The 18989-nt window shown below is 41.4% G+C and overlaps 1 protein-coding gene across 4 annotated transcripts in view; it reads right to left on the minus strand.

Moving 5' to 3' along the window:
* Window positions 1–18989, minus strand: part of pot1 (protection of telomeres 1 homolog) — a 47456-nt gene that overhangs the window by 27321 nt on the left and 1146 nt on the right. For 2 of the 4 annotated variants that reach the window (XM_029751548.1, XM_029751546.1), the window contains exons 2-4: window positions 1832–1965; window positions 1377–1449; window positions 195–295 (exon numbers count right to left, since the gene is read on the minus strand). In XM_029751548.1, coding sequence (XP_029607408.1) covers window positions 195–295; window positions 1377–1449; window positions 1832–1965 — 308 coding nt within the window. Of the gene's footprint in view, window positions 1–194; window positions 296–1376; window positions 1450–1831; window positions 1966–3157; window positions 3354–18989 lie in introns of all 4 variants that reach the window. The other 2 variants (XM_029751549.1, XM_029751547.1) reach the window with 2 other exon arrangements.

The raw sequence follows: 18989 nt of genomic DNA on the forward strand, positions 1-18989 counted from the left end.
GCATGGAGTTTCATTTTGGAACTGAGGATAAGCATGCAGTTACAAGTGAATTACAAAATGCAGCGTTATATTCTGTCAGAGAACACAGCCACCTACACCACTAACGTCCATTACACATTCCAATTAAGATTTTTGGGCCCACTTCCTCAGTAAGTACAAATCAGGGATCCTATAGGGAATGGTCGGAGACCTACCCCTTGACTGACGGATTCGGAGTAGTCCTTCGCCAGCGCACCAAACAGGATGATATTGATGGATGAGTGTTCCGGGGACATGTTCTGTTGGGAGTCTTCTTCTGACGGAGGCAGAGACAACTCTTAAGCAGAAGATAGTGTACACACGCAGCAAATTTGACAGATGCAAGACATATACAGAAAATACCTCAGAGCCTGTATGGCTTTATAAGGCTATTCTCTTATTAGGGCTACAGTTCAATTCATGTCACCCAACTCCTCTCTGCACAAGGTGCAATTTCAAAATTGGATAGAGGGTAATCAGTTTTCCTGTCAGTCATTGCATATCTTAGAGAGCTATAACTTGTCCGAAATGTCCAGATCAACTAGCCCATGTCAGCTAATGTTTTTCAGCCCATAGATTTTGTAGTAATGTTTGGGTCACTCAAATATCACATGAACACACATTGGACATGGCCAAATGTATAGAATTGCAGGAAATAAGCTTTAAACCTGCAACATATTCTCTCCACCAACAAGAGGGGTGTGAATAGTTTGTGTCACGAACAGTGCCTGTGCCCATAGAAATAGACGTGGCATGCGAGGGGGGAGGGATGTTCCCCAGTGCTGGAAGGGGGGCCTGAGTGAAAAAGTTGCTCTAAAAGGACAATGCAATCAGCATCTCTGAAATGCTCTGTACACTACTAAGACAATTAGCACTTCCCTATAATTCCAACCGCTCTGGTTTGTGTAAATGTCAGCAGAAGAACACAAAGTGAAAAACATTATCAAAAAATAGCACTGATCATTCTGTCACGACTGACAATTGCTGTGGTAATACAATTATTATACAAGACAAGGAAACAAGGCATATTTCAAATGGGTTTGAAGTACTGTATTAACAAGCGAGATAACTCTCTCTGAATAAGCAGTGCTGCTGTATGAATGTTAATCATAATGCAGAGGGATAAATGTAGCATGGACGACACAACAAAGAAGAAATGGCCTTTTTCGACAATCCTATTAAGATCCATTCCAGCTGAACGGCTTACAGTGGGAGTGAGACAATCGAGCCAGCTGAGATCTAGCACAGCCAGCTACATGCCCTCCAAGGAAATTCCACCAATACATGATTGGGCAGTCACTCCTTCATTGTATAGGCGTACATCCTTCTGGGCCTAAATGTTTTCTCATATACAATACCTTGAATCACAGTCTTCAGGACATAGTTGTCTTCTCCCATGGATACCAATGGCCCTTTGTGAACTACTCTCCCCTGGCAGAATAGCAGAAAAATAAAAAACATTAGATGAATGGTAAAACATAAAATCGATGAGTGTCATATCGGTCAAGTCCACAAGCCAATTAGCACATAAATCCCTTAGACAGAAAATGGAGGAAGGGGAGTGAATTTGTTGTTAATTTCTTTGTCTGCTTTACAATCATCTGCCAATAGTGTACTTGAAAGAAGGATAAGGTAAAAAAATAAATGAACTGTGGAGAAAGGAACATGGATAAATAGTCAGAGAAAGGAGAGTGGAAAAGAAAAGCAGGCAGTGGAAGACAGGAGCGAGAATGCAAGAAAGGGAGAAGAGGGGGATTTATGGAGATATAAGAAACAAAGCGCAGCTGAAGGGTTTGACCTGACCGAGACACACCATCACAGTCTTGCCAGTGCAGTCTGAGGTAGGGCTGAGGAGTGGAATGGAGATCCTCTGGAGTTGAGCGGGAACCTGGGTGCCGGGACCGGGCCCGTCCTTGACCACAAGGACAGGCATTACTTCAAGAATACCTGATGAAAAACATACATTTACATTTTAGTCAATTAGCAGATGCTCTTATCCAGGGCTACTTACAGGAGCAATTAGGGTTAAGCGCCTTGCTAAAGGGCACATAGACAGATGGTTTGAATCCCTGAGCCGACTAGGTGAACAAACAACCTCTCGGTTACTGGCCCAACACTCTTAACCTCTGGGATAGCTATACACTATGTAGCCTATTAGCACAGAAATAACAGACATCTGTTCCAAAAAATAGGCTGACAATGTAATGACTAAACTTCAAAATACAACTGACGCATCAACAAGCAAAAAGGTGTATGTTTATTTTCCCCAGGCAGTTGACTGAGAACACATTCTCATTTACAGCAACGACCTGGGGAACAGTTACAGGATAGACAAATGAGCCAATTGGAAGCTGGGGATAATTAGGCGGCCATGACAGTATGAGGGCCAGATTGGGAATTTAGCCAGGACACCGGGGTTAACACCCCTACTCTTACGATAAATGCAATGGGATATTTAGTGACTAAAGAGAGTCAGGACATCACTGCGCTGGGGCTTTGGGATATTTTTATTTTAGACCAGAGGAAAGAGTGCCTCCTACTGGCCCTCAACGCCCCTTCCAACAGCATCTGGTCTCCCACATCAAGGGACCAACCAGGACGAACCCTGCTTAGCTTCGGAGGCAAGCCAGCAGTGGGAAGCAGGGTGGTATGCTGCTGGCATATCACAAAAGCCTTAGCGAGGGACACAGGAGAGGTGTTTTAGATGCGTTCCCAGCATGTGCTAGGTTGTTACCTGTCAGTGTGAGTACTTGTTTGCTTTGGGGGGATTTGACTGGTGCATCCGACTCCCACAGTGCTACATTGTGTGGCCACCAACGGCAGATAAGGAAGAACAGCCTTGGAGGCAGCCAGTCAGTTAACCATTTAGTCAGTCAGAATGAAAGATTTTCCTTCCAATTTCGACTAGGTGGGGAGGAGCCACAGCCACAACGTGTGAGCCCGCTGGGAGGCTCATTGTACTTAGAACTGTCAATTGTTTACTTTTGAATTTTTTTCCCATCTTAACCAAGAACATCTCCATTTCATCTATAATCCCTCAGTCACAACTCTCTCTAGAGCAGTCTCTGTCATTCTCTCAGCTCCATGTAAAACTAAAAGAGGATAGTCTGGCTCCTGGCTCTCTCCGTGTGCATCTTACCCTCAGAACAGCGGCAGCGACACAGTGGGGTTGAGGAGGGGTAGAGGTGCACCAGCTGTAAATACCACCCACAGCCCTGGAGCTTGGTGCCAGCCTGTACCCAGTGAGATGGCAGACACTCTGGCCTAGGCCCCGCGGTGGAGAGACAGCTGCCTCACCCGTTCCTCAGTCGCCAACCCCCAGCCCTGCCTGGCTCCTTCAAACCACAAGGCGCTCGTTAAGTAAAGAGGCTAATTCAAGTTCAGCCAAACAAATGATTAACGGAGAGGTTTAAATGGCTGAATAACACTGGAGAATGAGGGAGAAATACTGGCTACTATGGGTTTGTAGGTTAGTACATTCCAGTGTTCTGTAGTGGTTGACCAACAATGATATTGAGGACCAAATTAGACATAAGCTACACTACATTTAAGTCATTTAGCAGACGCTCTTATCCAGAGCGACTTACAGTAGTGAATGCATACATTTAATTTCATTTTTTTGTACTGGCCCCCCGTGTACCCACAACCCTGGCGTTGCACACACCATGCTGGCATTGCAAACACCATGCTCTACCAAGTGAGCCACAGGGAAGACCTGCATGACCTACATAACATAATGCTCTCCTGAACTGAACACTCCCAAGCAAGACCTGAATATTGAGAGTGGATAAGTTCCCAGGTGTCAATTATGATTGGCCAATAGATAGCATGTTTACGCGTTATTAATATAGGCTAACAGCCTCTGTCATTTATCAAGGGCCTCAAGAATTCCATTTTTTTTTTAGAGGGTGGGTAATCTTTAATATTGCGGCTTCTATCAATGTAACTGTCTGGATCATTTTGAATCCCCTATATATATATATATATATATATATATATATATATATATATACACACATACATACATACATACATACATACATACATACATACATACATATATATATACATACATATATATATATATACACACACACTGCTCCAAAAAATAAAGGGAACACTAAAATAACACATCCTAGATCTGAATGAATGAAATCATCTTATTAAATACTTTTTTCTTTACATAGTTGAATGTACTGACAACAAAATCACACAAAAATAATCAATGGAAATCCAATTTATCAACCCATGGAGGTCTGGATTTGGAGTCACACTCAAAATTAAAGTGGAAAACCACACTACAGGCTGATCCAACTTTGATGTAATGTCCTTAAAACAAGTCAAAATGAGGCTCAGTAGTGTGTGTGGCCTGTATGACCTTCCTACAATGCCTGGGCATGCTCCTGATGAGGTGGCGGATGGTCTCCTGAGGGATCTCCTCCCAGACCTGGACTAAAGCATCTGCCAACTCCTGGACAGTCTGTGGTGCAACGTGGCGTTGGTGGATGGAGCGAGACATGATGTCCCAGATGTGCTCAATTGGATTCAGGTCTGGGGAACGGGCGGGCCAGTCCATAGCATCAATGCCTTACTCTTGCAGGAACTGCTGACACACTCCAGCCACATGAGGTCTAGCATTGTCTTGCATTAGGAGGAACCCAGGGCCAACTGCACCAGCATATGGTCTCACAAGGGGTCTGAGGATCTCATCTCGGTACCTAATGGCAGTCAGGCTACCTCTGGCGAGCACATGGAGGGCTGTACGGCCCCCCAAAGAAAGCAGACACTCTTATCCAGAGCGACTTACAGTAGTGAATGCATACATTTCATACAATTTCATACTTTTTTAAAAAAAAATTCTGTGCTGGCCCCCCGTGGGAATCGAACCCACAACCCTGGCGTTGCAAACACCATGCTCTACCAACTGAGCTACAGGGAAGCTCTTATCGGCAGACTAAACAGCCTTGGTTTCTCTAATGACTGCCTCGCCTGGTTCCCTAACTATAGTTCAGTGTGTCAAATCGGAGGGCCTGTTGTCCGGACCTCTGGCAGTCTCTATGGGGGTGCCACAGGGTTCAATTCTTGGGCCGACTCTTTTCTCTGCATATATCAAGGATGTCGCTCTTGCTGCGGGTGATTCTCTGATCCACCTCTACGCAGACGACATCATTCTTTATACATCTGGCCCTTCTTTGGACACTGTGTTAACAAACCTCCAAACGAGCTTCAATGCCATACAACACTCCTTCCGTGGCCTCCAAACGCTCTTAAATGCTAGTTAAACTAAATGCATGAGCATTTATTTGGGCTGCAATTTCTGAGGCTGGTAACTCTAATGAACTCTGGGTCTTCCTTTCCTGTGGCGGCCCTCATGAGAGTCAGTATCATCATAGCACTTGATGGTAGCTCTTGATAGGTGCATGGATAGGGCTATCTTTTGTATACCACCCCTACCTTTTAGTATAATAAATTAAACACAAAGTTTTGAATCCTGCGTCGTTTGGTGTATCAGTCCATAAACCATGTTCAATGGAATCGGTACATCAAAAATCTCTTCCCAATTATTTTGCCATCTGTATGGCACAGCTGTCAATTTGTTGGTCCTTAAATGAAACTGGTATACTTTTTTTAATCACAATTTTATTTAACCAATAATGATCATAATTTGACTTTATGATACTCAAGTCTCCTCTTAATGATAGATCATAGCAATCTCCAAGCCTTACTGTTCAAACCCCAATTGCACTAACGTTAGCCTGTAACAAAAGGTTCATTTCCTGAATATAAAAATGCCAGATTAATCAGTTTTATGCTCTTGCAGGTGTATGAAAATGTATCCTTTGGCTGAGTAAAAACCCCATAGAAGATAAAAACGGTACAGCAGGTGTTTTCCATTGCTCTTTTATCGGCTGGGGAACAGTTTGCCAGTGGGAGTGTGAGTGCATGCGAGAGCCTAGTTATGCGCCGGCGGAGCCAAGGCCACTCTCTCACAGACCCAATTTAAAACTCGGCGTCACTCTGTTCCTCAGTCAGACTCTCTGCAGGTGAGTGGAGAGGGGGATGGCTAGCAGTCTGTCCAGCCAGATAGACACTGCCTCAGACCCCACTGTTCTTTGGTTGTCTTTCCTCACGCCCTCGACGAAATCGGGCTGGGGACAGACTGAGGTGGCAATGATGAGTCGGTCCGTTCACTGCTAATTCTGCACGACAGCATAGGAAGGGTTTCTAACTCAGTCAACATCCGTAGAGGGAGTGTCATAGTAGAGGATACTGTAGGAGATGCCATGGCTTTAATTCTAAGGGCCCCCGTTTGTAGGCCCTTTCCAAAAACTAAAAAAAAAAGCTTACTGTAGAGAGTTAGAATACACAAGGTGCAATTCTGAAATGTGGTTGTGAATCAGCAGTTTCTTTCATTATGTCAGTCACAGTCACTTTTCTTTAGATTCATTTACCAGTCTAGCCAGCTATCTAATTTGAAAACAAGTGTTGACGGTCCATATTCTCCTTTCTATTTTCACTCCACAGGTGCCATTCTACTGGGTCCGCAAACACAGAAGGAGCTGAAATTCCAAGTGGCATGAGTCTCTTTGCTGCCTGACTTAAATCCCCAGCTAGGTGAGGGTGGCATTTGAAGGTGACAGGCCTCACAGAGAAACTCCCATCAGGCTGTGCTTGAGAGGGGCACAACTCCCAGAAATGCCAAACAAAAGAGAAAAGAAAAACTTGACAAATTTCACAATCAAATTGGTGTAAAATGTCCTAAAAAAATGTAGGTCAAGGTACCTATGTCTTTATCAAACACTAAAAAAAGATAAACCACAAAATTGTTGTCTTTGTTTAAGGATTGGATGTGAGGTGTCGCTCTGCCACCTTTGAACTGGGATTTTACAGATTAGGCCAAGGCTACACACCTTTCAGTGCGACTTGTAATGTGATATGTGATGCCAGTATGAAAGCACTGATAGTTTTGTTAATTCAACCGAATTAACCATCCAAATATTTCAACACTTGTGCTGAATAGTCAGTTGATTTTGTTTGTTTCAATTCTTTCATCCACCAAGGCCTTTGCAAATCGGCTTGATTCCACAAATCTTACCAGTGAGGGATTCACGACACGATGAACATGTAAATAATATGCCGTACCAAATGTCTTGCTGCTGCAGAGAGTGTAAATGTGGGATTGAGGAAAAGCATAGAGAAAGAAAAAAAACATGTTGAACAAAGAGCGATGTCTGTATTCAGTGATGCCTCCAGGGCAATGCTGACAAAGCGTCGCTACATGTCAAACAAACTGTTGCGGCTGAACGGAGGACACTTCGCTTGCTCCACATTTCCATAATCTGGTTTTGATAAAGGCTTACAGAACGGGTATACCGAAATAGGTCTTCAAAAGGGCTTGTCCAAATCTAACGATACCCACTGCCAAGGGAAGCTTTGTGTTCCTGTATCTCTACAGTGCATGGGGAATTATGGCTCCGACAGAGATGCTGCAGCTGTTATGCTGTTTATGTAAGAAGTGTGATGGGACAGGGTTCTTCCAGAATGTCGTCTTCTCCATCTTTCTCTCCTTATCTGCAGTCTTCTGTTGAGGTTTCACAGCAGATTCCGATGGCATTTGTATCTCTGCTCTTCTTCCTTCAAATGGAGCTTATTCCTCTTCTGTGCACCTGTTGTGACTTAGGCGACCATCTTAGCACAAACACTTGCCGTTAAGGCCCCGGTATTTGCTTATGGGTCAATCCCTTTCAATGGACACAAAGGAAGAATTGGTAACAGACAGAAAACACAAGACCATCTTTAAAAAACAACATCTGTTTATTTTCTCTTCATGAATTACAGAGAGCAGTTTTGCATCCTCTCGTCGTTATTATTATTATTATCATCATCTTTATTCCATATTTAATAGTCTAAAGAATTCAGACCCCTTGACTTTTTCCACTTTGTTATGTTACAGCCTTATTCTAAAATGGATTACATTTTTTTTTAAATCCGGGAATCTACACACAATACCCCATAAAGACAAAACAAAAACAGTTCTTTAGAAACATTTGCTAATTTATTATTCATATAAGTATTCAGCACCTTTGCAATGAGACTAAATTGAGCTCAGGTGCATTCTGTTTCCATTGATGATCCTTAAGATGTTTCTACAACTTGGAGTCCACCTGTGGTGAATTCAATTGATTGGACATGATTTGGAAAGGCACACACCTGTCTATATAAAAGGTCCCACAGTTGACAGTGCACGTCAGAGCAAAAACCAAGCCATGAGGTTGAAGGAATTGTCCGTAGAGCTCCGAGACAGGATTGTGTTGAGCCACAGACCTGGTGAAGGGTACCACAACATTTCTGCAGTATTGAAGGTCCCCAAGAACACAGTGGCCTACATCATTCTTAAATGGAAGAAGTTTGGAACCACCAAGACTCTTCCTAGAGCTGGCCGCCCAGCCAAACTGAGCAATTGGGGGAGAAGGGCCTTGAAAGAGCTCCAGAGTTCCTCTGTGGAGATGGGAGAACCTTTCAGAAGGACAAACATCTCTGCAGCACTCCACCAATAAGGCCTTTATGGTAGAATGGCCAGACAGAAGCCACTCCTCAGTAAAAGGCACATGACAGCCAACTTGGAGTTTGCCAAAAGGCACCTAAAGACTCTCAAACAATGAGAAACAAGATTCTTTGGTCCGATGAAACCAACATTGAACTGTTTGGCCTGAATGCAAAGCGTCCCGTCTGGAGGAAACCTGGCACCATCCCTACGGTGAAGCATGGTGGTAGAAGCATCATGCTGTGGGGATGTTTTTCAGCGGCAGGAAGACTAGTCAGAATTAGAGGTCGACCGATTACGATTTTAACGCCGATACCGATTATTGGATGACCCGAAAAATCCGATGCCGATTAAATTGGCCGATTTCTTTTTATTAATTTATTTGTAATAATGACAATTACAACAATACTGAATGAACACTTATATTAACTTAATATAATACATCAATAAAATCTATTTAGCCTCAAATAAATAATGAAACATGTTCAATATGGTTTAAATAATGCAAAAACAAAGTGATGGAGAAGAAAGTAAAAGTGCAATATGTGCCATGTAAGAAAGCTAACGTTTAAGTTCCTTGCTCAGAACATAACATATGAAAGCTGGTGGTTTCTTTTAACATCAGTCTTCAATATTCCCAGGTAAGAAGTTTTAGGTTGTAGTTATTATAGGAATTATAGGACTTTTTTTCTCTACACGATTTGTATTTCATATACCTTTGACTATTGGATGTTCTTATAGGCACTTTAGTATTGCCAGTGTAACAGTATAGCTTCCGTCCCTCTACTCGCTCCTACCTGGGCTCGAACCAGGAACACATCGACAACAGCCACCCTCGAAGCAGTGTTACCCATGTAGAGCAAGTGGAACAACTACTCCAAGTCTCAGAGCGAGTGACGTTTGAAACGCTATTAGCGCGCACCCGGCTAACTAGCTAGCCATTTCACATCGGTTACACCAGCCTCATCTTGGGAGTTGACAGGCTTGAAGTCATAAACAGCGCAATGCATTGCGAAGGGCTGTTTGAATGAATACTTACGAGCCTGCTGCTGCCTACCATCGCTCAGTCAGACTGCTCTATCAAATCATAGACTTAATTATAACATAATAACACACAGAAATACGAGCCTTAGGTCATTAATATGGTCGAATCCGGAAACTATCATCTCGAAAACAAAACGTTATTCCTGTTACATTGCACAACCTTCAATGCTATGTCATAATTACGTAAAATTCTGGCAAATTAGTTCGCAACGAGCCAGGCGGCCCAAATTGTTGCATATACCCTGACTGCGTGCAATGAACGCAAAATGACAATTTCACCTGGTTAATATTGCCTGCTAACCTGGATTTCTTTTAGCTAAATATGCAGGTTTAAAAATATATACTTCTGTGTATTGATTTTAAGAAAGGCATTGATGTTTATGGTTAGGTGCAGTCGTGCAACGATTGTGCTTCTTTCGCAAATTCGCTTTTGTTAAATCATCCCCCCGTTTGGCGAAGTCAGCAGTCTTTGTTAGGAAGAAATAGTCTTCACAGTTCGCAACGAGCCAGGCGGCCCAAACTGCTGCATATACCCTGACTCTGTTGCAAGAGAAGTGACACATTTTCCCTAGTTAACTTTTTAAGGTATAGGGGGCAGTATTTTCGATTTTGGATGAAAAGCGTGCCCAGAGTAAACTGCCTAATACTCGGGCCCAGAGTCAAATATTTGCATATTATTAGATTTGGATAGAAAACACTGAAGTTTCTAAAACTGTTTGAATGATGTCTGTGAGTATAACATAACTCATATGGCAGGCAAAAACTTGAGAAAAATCCAACCAGGAAGTGGGAAATCTGATGCTTGTAGTCTTTTCAAGTCATTGCCTAACACACACAGTGACTTAGGGTTCATTTTGCACTTCCTAAGGCTTCCACTAGATGTCAACAGTCTTTAGAACCTTGTTTCAGGGTTTTGCAGTGAACAGAGAGCGAACAAGAAGGCCAGGAAGTTGGTGACTCAGAAAATGACATGAGTTCATTGGCGCGCTTCCACTGATGAGGTAGCTGTGTTCCATAACGTTTTTCAAGACATTGGAATCGTCCGGTTGGAATATTATTGAAGTTATGTTAAAAAGGCCCTAAAGATTGATGCTATACCTAGTTTGACATGTTTCTACGAACGTAAATATAACTTTTTTTGACTTTTCGTCGTGACATTTTCACCGCGCTTCCTACATTTGGAGTAGCTTACTGAACGCGCAAACAACAAGGAGGTATTTGGACATAAATTATGGACTTTATCGAACAAAACAACATTTATTGTGGACCTGGGATTCCTGGAAGTGCCTTCTGATGACGATCATCAAAGGTAAGTGAATATTTATAATGCTATTTATGATTTTAGATGACTCCAATGGCGGGTATCTGTATTGCCTGATGTATTTTTCTGAGCGCCGTACTCAGATTATTGCAAAGTGTGCTTTCCCCGTGAAGCTTTTTTGAAATCTGTCACAGCGGTTGCATTAAGGAGATGTTTATCTATAATTCTTTGAATAACAGTTTAATATTTTATCAATGTTTATGAGTATTTTTGTAAATTGTTGTGCTGATTCACCGGCAGTTTTGGAAGCAAAATATTTTCTGAACATCACGCGCCAATGTAAAATGGGGTTTTTGGATATAAATATGAACTTTATCGAACAAAAAATACATTTGTGTAACATTGAGTCCTAGGAGTGTCATCTGATGAAGATCGTCGAAGGTTAGTGATTCATTTTAGCTGTATTTCTGGTTTTTGTGACCCCTCTCCTGCTTGGAAAATGGCTGTGTGGTTTTTCTTGTGTTGGCACTGTCCTAACATAATCTAACGTTATGCTTTCGCCGTAAAGCCTTTTTGAAATCGGACAATGTGGTTGGATTAAGGAGAGGTGTATCTTTAAAATGGTGTAAAATAGTTGTATGTTTGAGAAATTTGAATTATGATATTTTGTTGTTTTGAATTTGCCGCCCTGATATTTCACTGGCTGTGTCCCGCAAGTCAGTTAAGAACACATTCTTATTTTCAATGATGGCCTAGGAACGGTGGGTTAACTGCCTTGTTCAGGGACAGAACAACAGATTTTTACCTTGTCAGCTCGGGGATTCAATCTGCAACCTTACGGTTAACTAGTCCAACGCTCTAACCACCTGCTTTACATTGCACTCCACGAGGAGCCTGCCTGTTACGCGAATGCAGTAAGAATCCAAGGTAAGTTGCTAGCTATCAATCAATCAATCATAATCACTAGTTAACTACACATGGTTGATGATTATACTAGTTTATTTAGCCTGTCCTGCGTTGCATATAATCACTTATGTACATGTTGCTCCAACCATAAAAATCAATGCCTTTCTTAAAATCAATACACAAGTATATATTTTTAAACCTGCATATTTAGTTAATATTGCCTGCTAACATGAATTTCTTTTAACCTCTCTAGGGTAGGGGGCAGTATTTGCACGGCCGGATAAAAAACGTACCCGATTTAATCTGGTTATTACTGCTTCCCAGAAACTAGAATATGCATATAATTGTTTGATTTGGATAGAAAACACCCTAAAGTTTCTAAAACTGTTTGAATGGTGTCTGTGAGTATAACAGAACTCATATGGCAGGCACAAACCTGAGAAGATTCCTTACAGGAAGTGCCCTCTCTGACCATTTCTTGGCCTTCTACACTCTCTTTATTGAAAACTGAGGATCTCTGCTGTAACGTGACACTTCCTACGGCTCCCATAGGCTCTCAGAAGGCGGCAGAACGGTGAATGATGCCTTTGGAGCCCCTGGCTGAAAAACAGTAGCGCATTTGGATAGTGGTCGATCAGAGAACAATGAGACTGGGTTTCCCGGTCGGAATATTATCGCTTTTTTACGAGAAAAATCGCATAAAAATTGATTTTAAACAGCGGTTGACATGCTTCGAAGTACGGTAATGGAATATTTAGAATTTTTTTGTCACGAAACGCGTCGGGCGCGTCACCCTTCGGATGGTGTCTTGAACGCACGAACAAAACAGAGGATATTTGAACATAACTATGGATTATTTTGAACCAAACCAACATTTGTTATTGAAGTAGAAGTCCTGGGAGTGCATGCTGACGAAGAACAGCAAAGGTAATCAAATTTTTCTTATAGTAAATCTGAATTTGGTGAGGGCCAAACTTGGTGGGTGTCAAAATAGCTAGCCCGTGATGGCGAGCTATCTACTCAGAATATTGCAAAATGTGCTTTTGCCGAAAAGCTATTTTAAAATCGGACATAGCGATTGCATAAAGGAGTTCTGTATCTATAATTCTTAAAATAATTTGTTTTTTGTGAACGTTTATCGTGAGTAATTTAGTAAATTCACCGGAAGTTTGCGGTGGGTATGCTAGTTTTGAACGTCACATGCTAATTTAAAAAGCTGTTTTTTTATATAAATATGAACTTGATTGAACAAAACATGCATGTATTGTATAACATAATGTCCTAAGAGTGTCATCTGATGAAGATCATCAAAGCTTAGTGCTGCATTTAGCTGTGGTTTGGGTTTATGTGACATTATATGCTAGCTTGAAAAATGGGTGTCTGATTATTTCTGGCTGGGTACTCTGCTGACATAATCTAATGTTTTGCTTTCGTTGTAAAGCCTTTTTGAAATCGGACAGTGTTGTTAGATTAACAAGAGTCTTGTCTTTAAAATGGTGTAAAATAGTCATATGTTTGAGAAATTGAAGTAATAGCATTTCTAAGGTATTTGAATATCGCGCCACGGGATTCCACTGGCTGTTGAGTAGGTGGGACGATTTCGTCCCACATACCCTAGAGAGGTTAACTAGGGAAAATGTGTCACTTCTCTTGCAACAGAGTCAGGGTATATGCAGCAGTTTGGGCCGCCTGGCTCGTTGCGAACTGTGAAGACTATTTCTTCCTAACAAAGACAGCCGACTTGGCCAAACGGGGGGATGATTTAACCTGTTGGGGATAGGGGGCAGTATTTGCACGGCCGGATAAAAAACATACCCGATTTAATCTGGTTACTACTCCTGCCCAGTAACTAGAATATGCATATAATTGTTTGATTTGGATAGAAAACACCCTAAAGTTTCTAAAACTGTTTGAATGGTGTCTGTGAGTATAACAGAACTCATTTGGCAGGCCAAAACCTGAGAAGATTCCAAACAGGAAGCGCTCTGACTATTTCTTGGCCTCCTTGATCATCTCTAACCAAAACAGGGGATCTCTGGCATAACGTGACATTTTCTAACGCTCCCATAGGCTCTCAGAAGGCGCCAGAACGATGAATGGTGGCTTTGCAGGCCATGGCTGAAAAACATTAGCGCATTTGGATAGTGGTCGATCTGAGGACAATGAGACTGAGGCGCGTGCACGAGCGACACCATGTTTTTATTTTTTCGTCTTTGAACTAAAACAGGGTTTCCCGGTCGGAATATTATCGCTTTTTTATGAGAAAAATCGCATAAAAATTGATTTTAAACAGCGTTTGACATGCTTTGAAGTACGGTAATGGAATATTTTGAATTTATTTTGTCACGAAACGTGTCGGGCGCGTCACCCTTCTTTACCCTTCGGATAGTGTCTTGAACGCACGAACAAAACGCCGCTATTTGGATATAACTATGGATTATTTTGAACCAAACCAACATTTGTTATTGAAGTCCTGGGAGTGCATTCTGACGAAGAACAGCAAAGGTAATCCAATTTTTCTTATAGTAAATCTTAGTTTGGTGAGTGACACACTTGGTGGGTGTCAAAATAGCTAGCCTGTGATGCCGGGCTATCTACTCAGAATATTGCAAAATGTGCTTTCACCGAAAAGCTGTTTTAAAATCGGACATAGCGATTGCATAAAGGAGTTCTGTATCTATAATTCTTAAAATAATTATGTTTTTTGTGAACGTTTATCGTGAGTAATTTAGTAAATTCACCGGAAGTGTTCGGTGGGAATGCTAGTCACATGCTAATGTAAAAAGCTGGTTTTTGATACAAATATGAACTTGATTGAACAAAACATGCATGTATTGTGTAACATAATGTCCTAGGTGTGTCATCTGATGAAGATCATCAAAGGTTAGTGCTGCATTTTGCTGTGGTTTGGGTTTATGTGCTAGCTTGAAAAATGGGTGTCTGATTATTTCTGGCTGGGTACTCTGCTGACAATCTAATGTTTTGCTTTCGTTGTAAAGCCTTTTTGAAATCGGACAGTGTGGTTAGATTAACGAGAGTCTTGTCTTTAAAATGGTGTAAAATAGTCATATGTTTGAGAAATTGAAGTAATAGCATTTCTAAGGTATTTGAAAATTGCGCCACGGGATTCCACTGGCTGTTGAGTAGGTGGGACGCAAGCTTTCTTACATGGCATGTATTGCACTTTTACGTTCTTCTCCAACACTTTGTTTTTGCATTATTTAAACCAAATTGAACATGTTTCATTATTTATTTGAGGCTAAATTGATTTTATTGATGTATTATATTAAGTTAAAATAAGTGTTCATTCAGTATTGTTGTAATTGTCATTATTACAAATACATAAAAAAAACTAAAAATTAAAAAAAACAATCGGATGATTAATCGGCATCGGCCCTCCAATAATCGGTATCGGCGTTGAAAAATCATAATCGGTCGACCTCTAGTTAGGGGCCCTCGCTTTCACCCACATACAGTATCTCAGCTGGGCCCAATACAGGCCAAAGACCAGAACTGGGAGCCATGATGGTAAGGCTTGGGTCGGCTGATCACTGTGGGAGATAGGGAGGGTCAACCACGGCTTACTGCCCGTGTCCTGACACCGTGTGTTCACTATTTGAGTTCAAGTGAACGAATGCACACCTATGACCTGGCAGATAATACCAGGGTCTTGCACAGCACTTTGTGATGCATAGCATGCAGTTTTTACCTCAAAAAGGGAGGGAGGAGCACTGGACAAACTTTCACAGGCTAACCTCACTGGCATTGAGGCTTATAAATATTCTCACACTATTACACGGGGCACTCCAGCACGAAATTACAGCCTCTGGTGCGCATCGTAGGGTAGAATACACGTGGTGAATTAATTGCCCAGTGACGCGGGGAGATTTAAACAAAAGGAAGCATTTGTTTGTTTTTTTTTACAAAGAAAGGGACAGGAAAATACATGAGGCTTATTAATTCCATACGGGGCCTCTTCACAGTGATAATTCATTACATTCTCCTGTACCTGAACCATAACTTTCAAAGATGTATGCTTTGATTCTAGCTGCCACCGAAAGGCGAGATCCTAAAATAATGGCACCGGGCAATTTAGCAAAACAAATCTATTAGCCTAAATGATAGAGCAGATTAAAGTAAACAGGGATTTTTTTAAGAAATGTGTTAAAATTACAGAGACAATTTAAACATAAATGTCCTACCTTTAACAAATATGGCACTACCTTAAAAGCCCTTGGTGATAGAAGTTATTCGTGTGCTAATAAGCCTATGATTTAAAATGTAGCCTTGCAACACTTCAGCTAAAATTAACTTGGGCTACTTTAGCTATGCCTAATTTAAACCCTGTTTATTACTGAATGAACATGATAAGCCCCACAGACACCTTCACCTCATAGTATAGGGAAGTGGTTTTCAAACCTCTCCTTGGGGACCCCCAGACTAGCTCACCAGATTCACCTGAAGAGCTTGATAATTAATTGACAAGTTAAATAAAGTGTGCTTAGCAGTTAGGGCTGGCACAATTACCAGGGGTCCCCTGATAAAAAGCATAAGAAATGTCTTTCTGCAGTTTGTAAACGCAGACCTAAAATGCTTCTTGTTGTAATTTCTGCTCGGCATCAGACTAATTTTGTGCTTCAGTTGCACTTCTCTACTTGGATGAAAATTCACGAACTAGGCATTCTATCAGCAAACAGCGCTCTGACTGATGTGTAGCTACTTTTCTCTGGTAAAATGCAAGATTAACTTCAAGAAAAACAGTAGGGAACGTAGCTGGCTACATTCTTTCTATGATAAACATTAGAAATATGATGCCCGTGCATCATGTTTGCAAAAAATACCTTGCTTTGTCATTTACTTGTGTGGCTACTTGCCAAATAGCGTTGCACCTCTGTTCTCATCTGATGAAAACAAAGCTATTTTCTGACAAATGTGTTGCACTAATGTATTTTCTGTGAAGGAAAACTATAGTTGCACGTCCCTGATCACCAATGAAGAAAAAAATAAACACTTGACTTTCAAAAGAAACGCAGGTAAAATGGTTTGAAAACGCAGATTTATTTATGGTCTGAGTTTTGAAAATTCAGTTTTCTGAACATTAATGTGATCCATGAATTACTGTATAACCCTGTAGCCAACAGTTATGGATGAAGACATCAAGAAAAGAAAATAACTGTTTAAACAATTTGTTATTCATTTTAGTTTTTTTTTGTGGAAAGAACAGCTGACTGAAGACGGGATGGCCTGGCATTCATGCGGTTGAGTCCGTTTCTACTGTACCATGGACTCTACAACATGATGAAACTTTGTTGCACATTGCTGAAACAAGCAAGATGTTGTAGCAAACGAGTGTTCGGTTGCCTATGCAAAACACCCTTCCCTGCAGCAGCAGCAGCTCATGCGTTCAGGAGCGGAGAAAATGTGAGTCTTAAAAAAACATATAGATATTATTATTTGTTGTGCTATTCGAATAGTTATTACGGTGACCGCGATCATTTGGCTGACCAATAACCTCATCCAAAATTCAATGACCGTCACAGCCCTACTAGCAGTAAAATAGTTCAAATACATGGAATGTCTGGGGAGCCCGAGGAGAGGTTTCAAAACTTCTGCTGCTGTAGGGTAGGCCTACCTTTAGGAGAAAGGCCTATAAAATAGGCTTTCTTTTTAGTATTATTTGCGTAATCAGTGTCCTGCACCGATTTCAGTGATGTACCATAACGCCAGAGGAGGCTGATGCCAACATAGTCAGCAAGACCTGCACCATTCAAGTGGGACATTTGTAATCATTTCCAGCACAACCATCTACCCTGTGCTTCAAAACACTTCAAGAAATTAGCAAGCTTTGAGTGTATGGGTTAAGGAGAATTAACGGTTAGTCTATGTTCTGATGGTGGATACAGTGAATTACAATGTAAAAGCGTGTTAAGACGTATAAAATGCATTCTATCATTATCATGCTCTATTTCTGTTGCACTCAGTCTCACCTGGAAAAACATATTCCATACCCATCCCTAATAGAGGGGGGAAACAAAGGCCTCGTCGGTTGCCTCCATATAGGTCCTTGGTATTTGTTGTCCCTTTCTGTGTCATCTCTACTCTGGGCCCAGTATCACTAAATCGAACCTAATTGAAGTGATTACACAAGGCTAAAAACAAATGCAGGAGCAGAATTAAGAAAACACTTGAGGTTGTGAACACAGCACTGGTAACAGAGTGATGATGCAAATCTCACTACATCTAAGCGCAGTGCTGATGATGGCGAACAGCTCCAATATTTTGCACAAGTGTTACTGTAGATTGTGGAGTAGTTTTTTTCTTCTTCAAAATCACATTTGCTCAATTTCAAACATTAAGCTATTCAACCTTCTTGCCGTAAACTTGTCCTAGACAGTCCCTCCAGCCTTGATACTAGTAGCAGGCTTTTGTCCCAGCCTAGCACTACAACAGCTGATTCTAGTAGCCTAACCAAGGTGTTAATGAATTAAGAGTGTGTGTTCGTGCTGGCCAGGAACAAAAACCTGCACACCCTGTAGGTCTCCAGGAACAGGGCCAGTCACCACAGCTCTACAGGGTTTGATCTTGACTTACCCTTTTAAGCAATATATTTACAAAGAAAAACTAAAGGTGAATAAAGTAACTTATAATTCAGGATGGAAAACCACAGCTGTTAGGACCGTATAATTACAGTGATTTATGATTAACAATAGCGCTCAACAATTTTTAACTTGATTAAATTATTTTGTCTACGTGCCGTCTTGATCACTAGAACTAGTCTGCTATTTAATATTCTTAATCATTACTCATTTGTCTCTGTACCACCATACAGCCACCCAATGGGGACCAATTACACAGTGGAATTACAGTTCCCTTAAATGGTCATTATGCCTGCTTTGGGGCCCACAGTGTAGCGCTACATAGTAATTTAGCTGCTTCCGTGACTTTGTAAGTTCACTGGGAACTTATTCCATTACATTTAAACAGAAAGTCATCTTGGCTAATTTAAAAACATTTTTTTTAGCTTTATTCAACTAGGCAAGTCAGTTAAGAACAAATTCTTATTTACAATGACAACCTATCCCGGCCAAACCCTAACACGGACGATGCTGGGCTAATTGTGCGCCGCCCTATGTGACTCCCAATCACGGCCAGTTGTGATACACCGTGGAATCGAACCAGGGTCTGTAGAAACGCCTCTAGCACTGAGATGCAGTG

This window comes from Salmo trutta, chromosome 4 (assembly GCF_901001165.1).
Source record: "Salmo trutta chromosome 4, fSalTru1.1, whole genome shotgun sequence".
In the NCBI taxonomy this organism is placed as follows: domain Eukaryota; kingdom Metazoa; phylum Chordata; class Actinopteri; order Salmoniformes; family Salmonidae; genus Salmo; species Salmo trutta.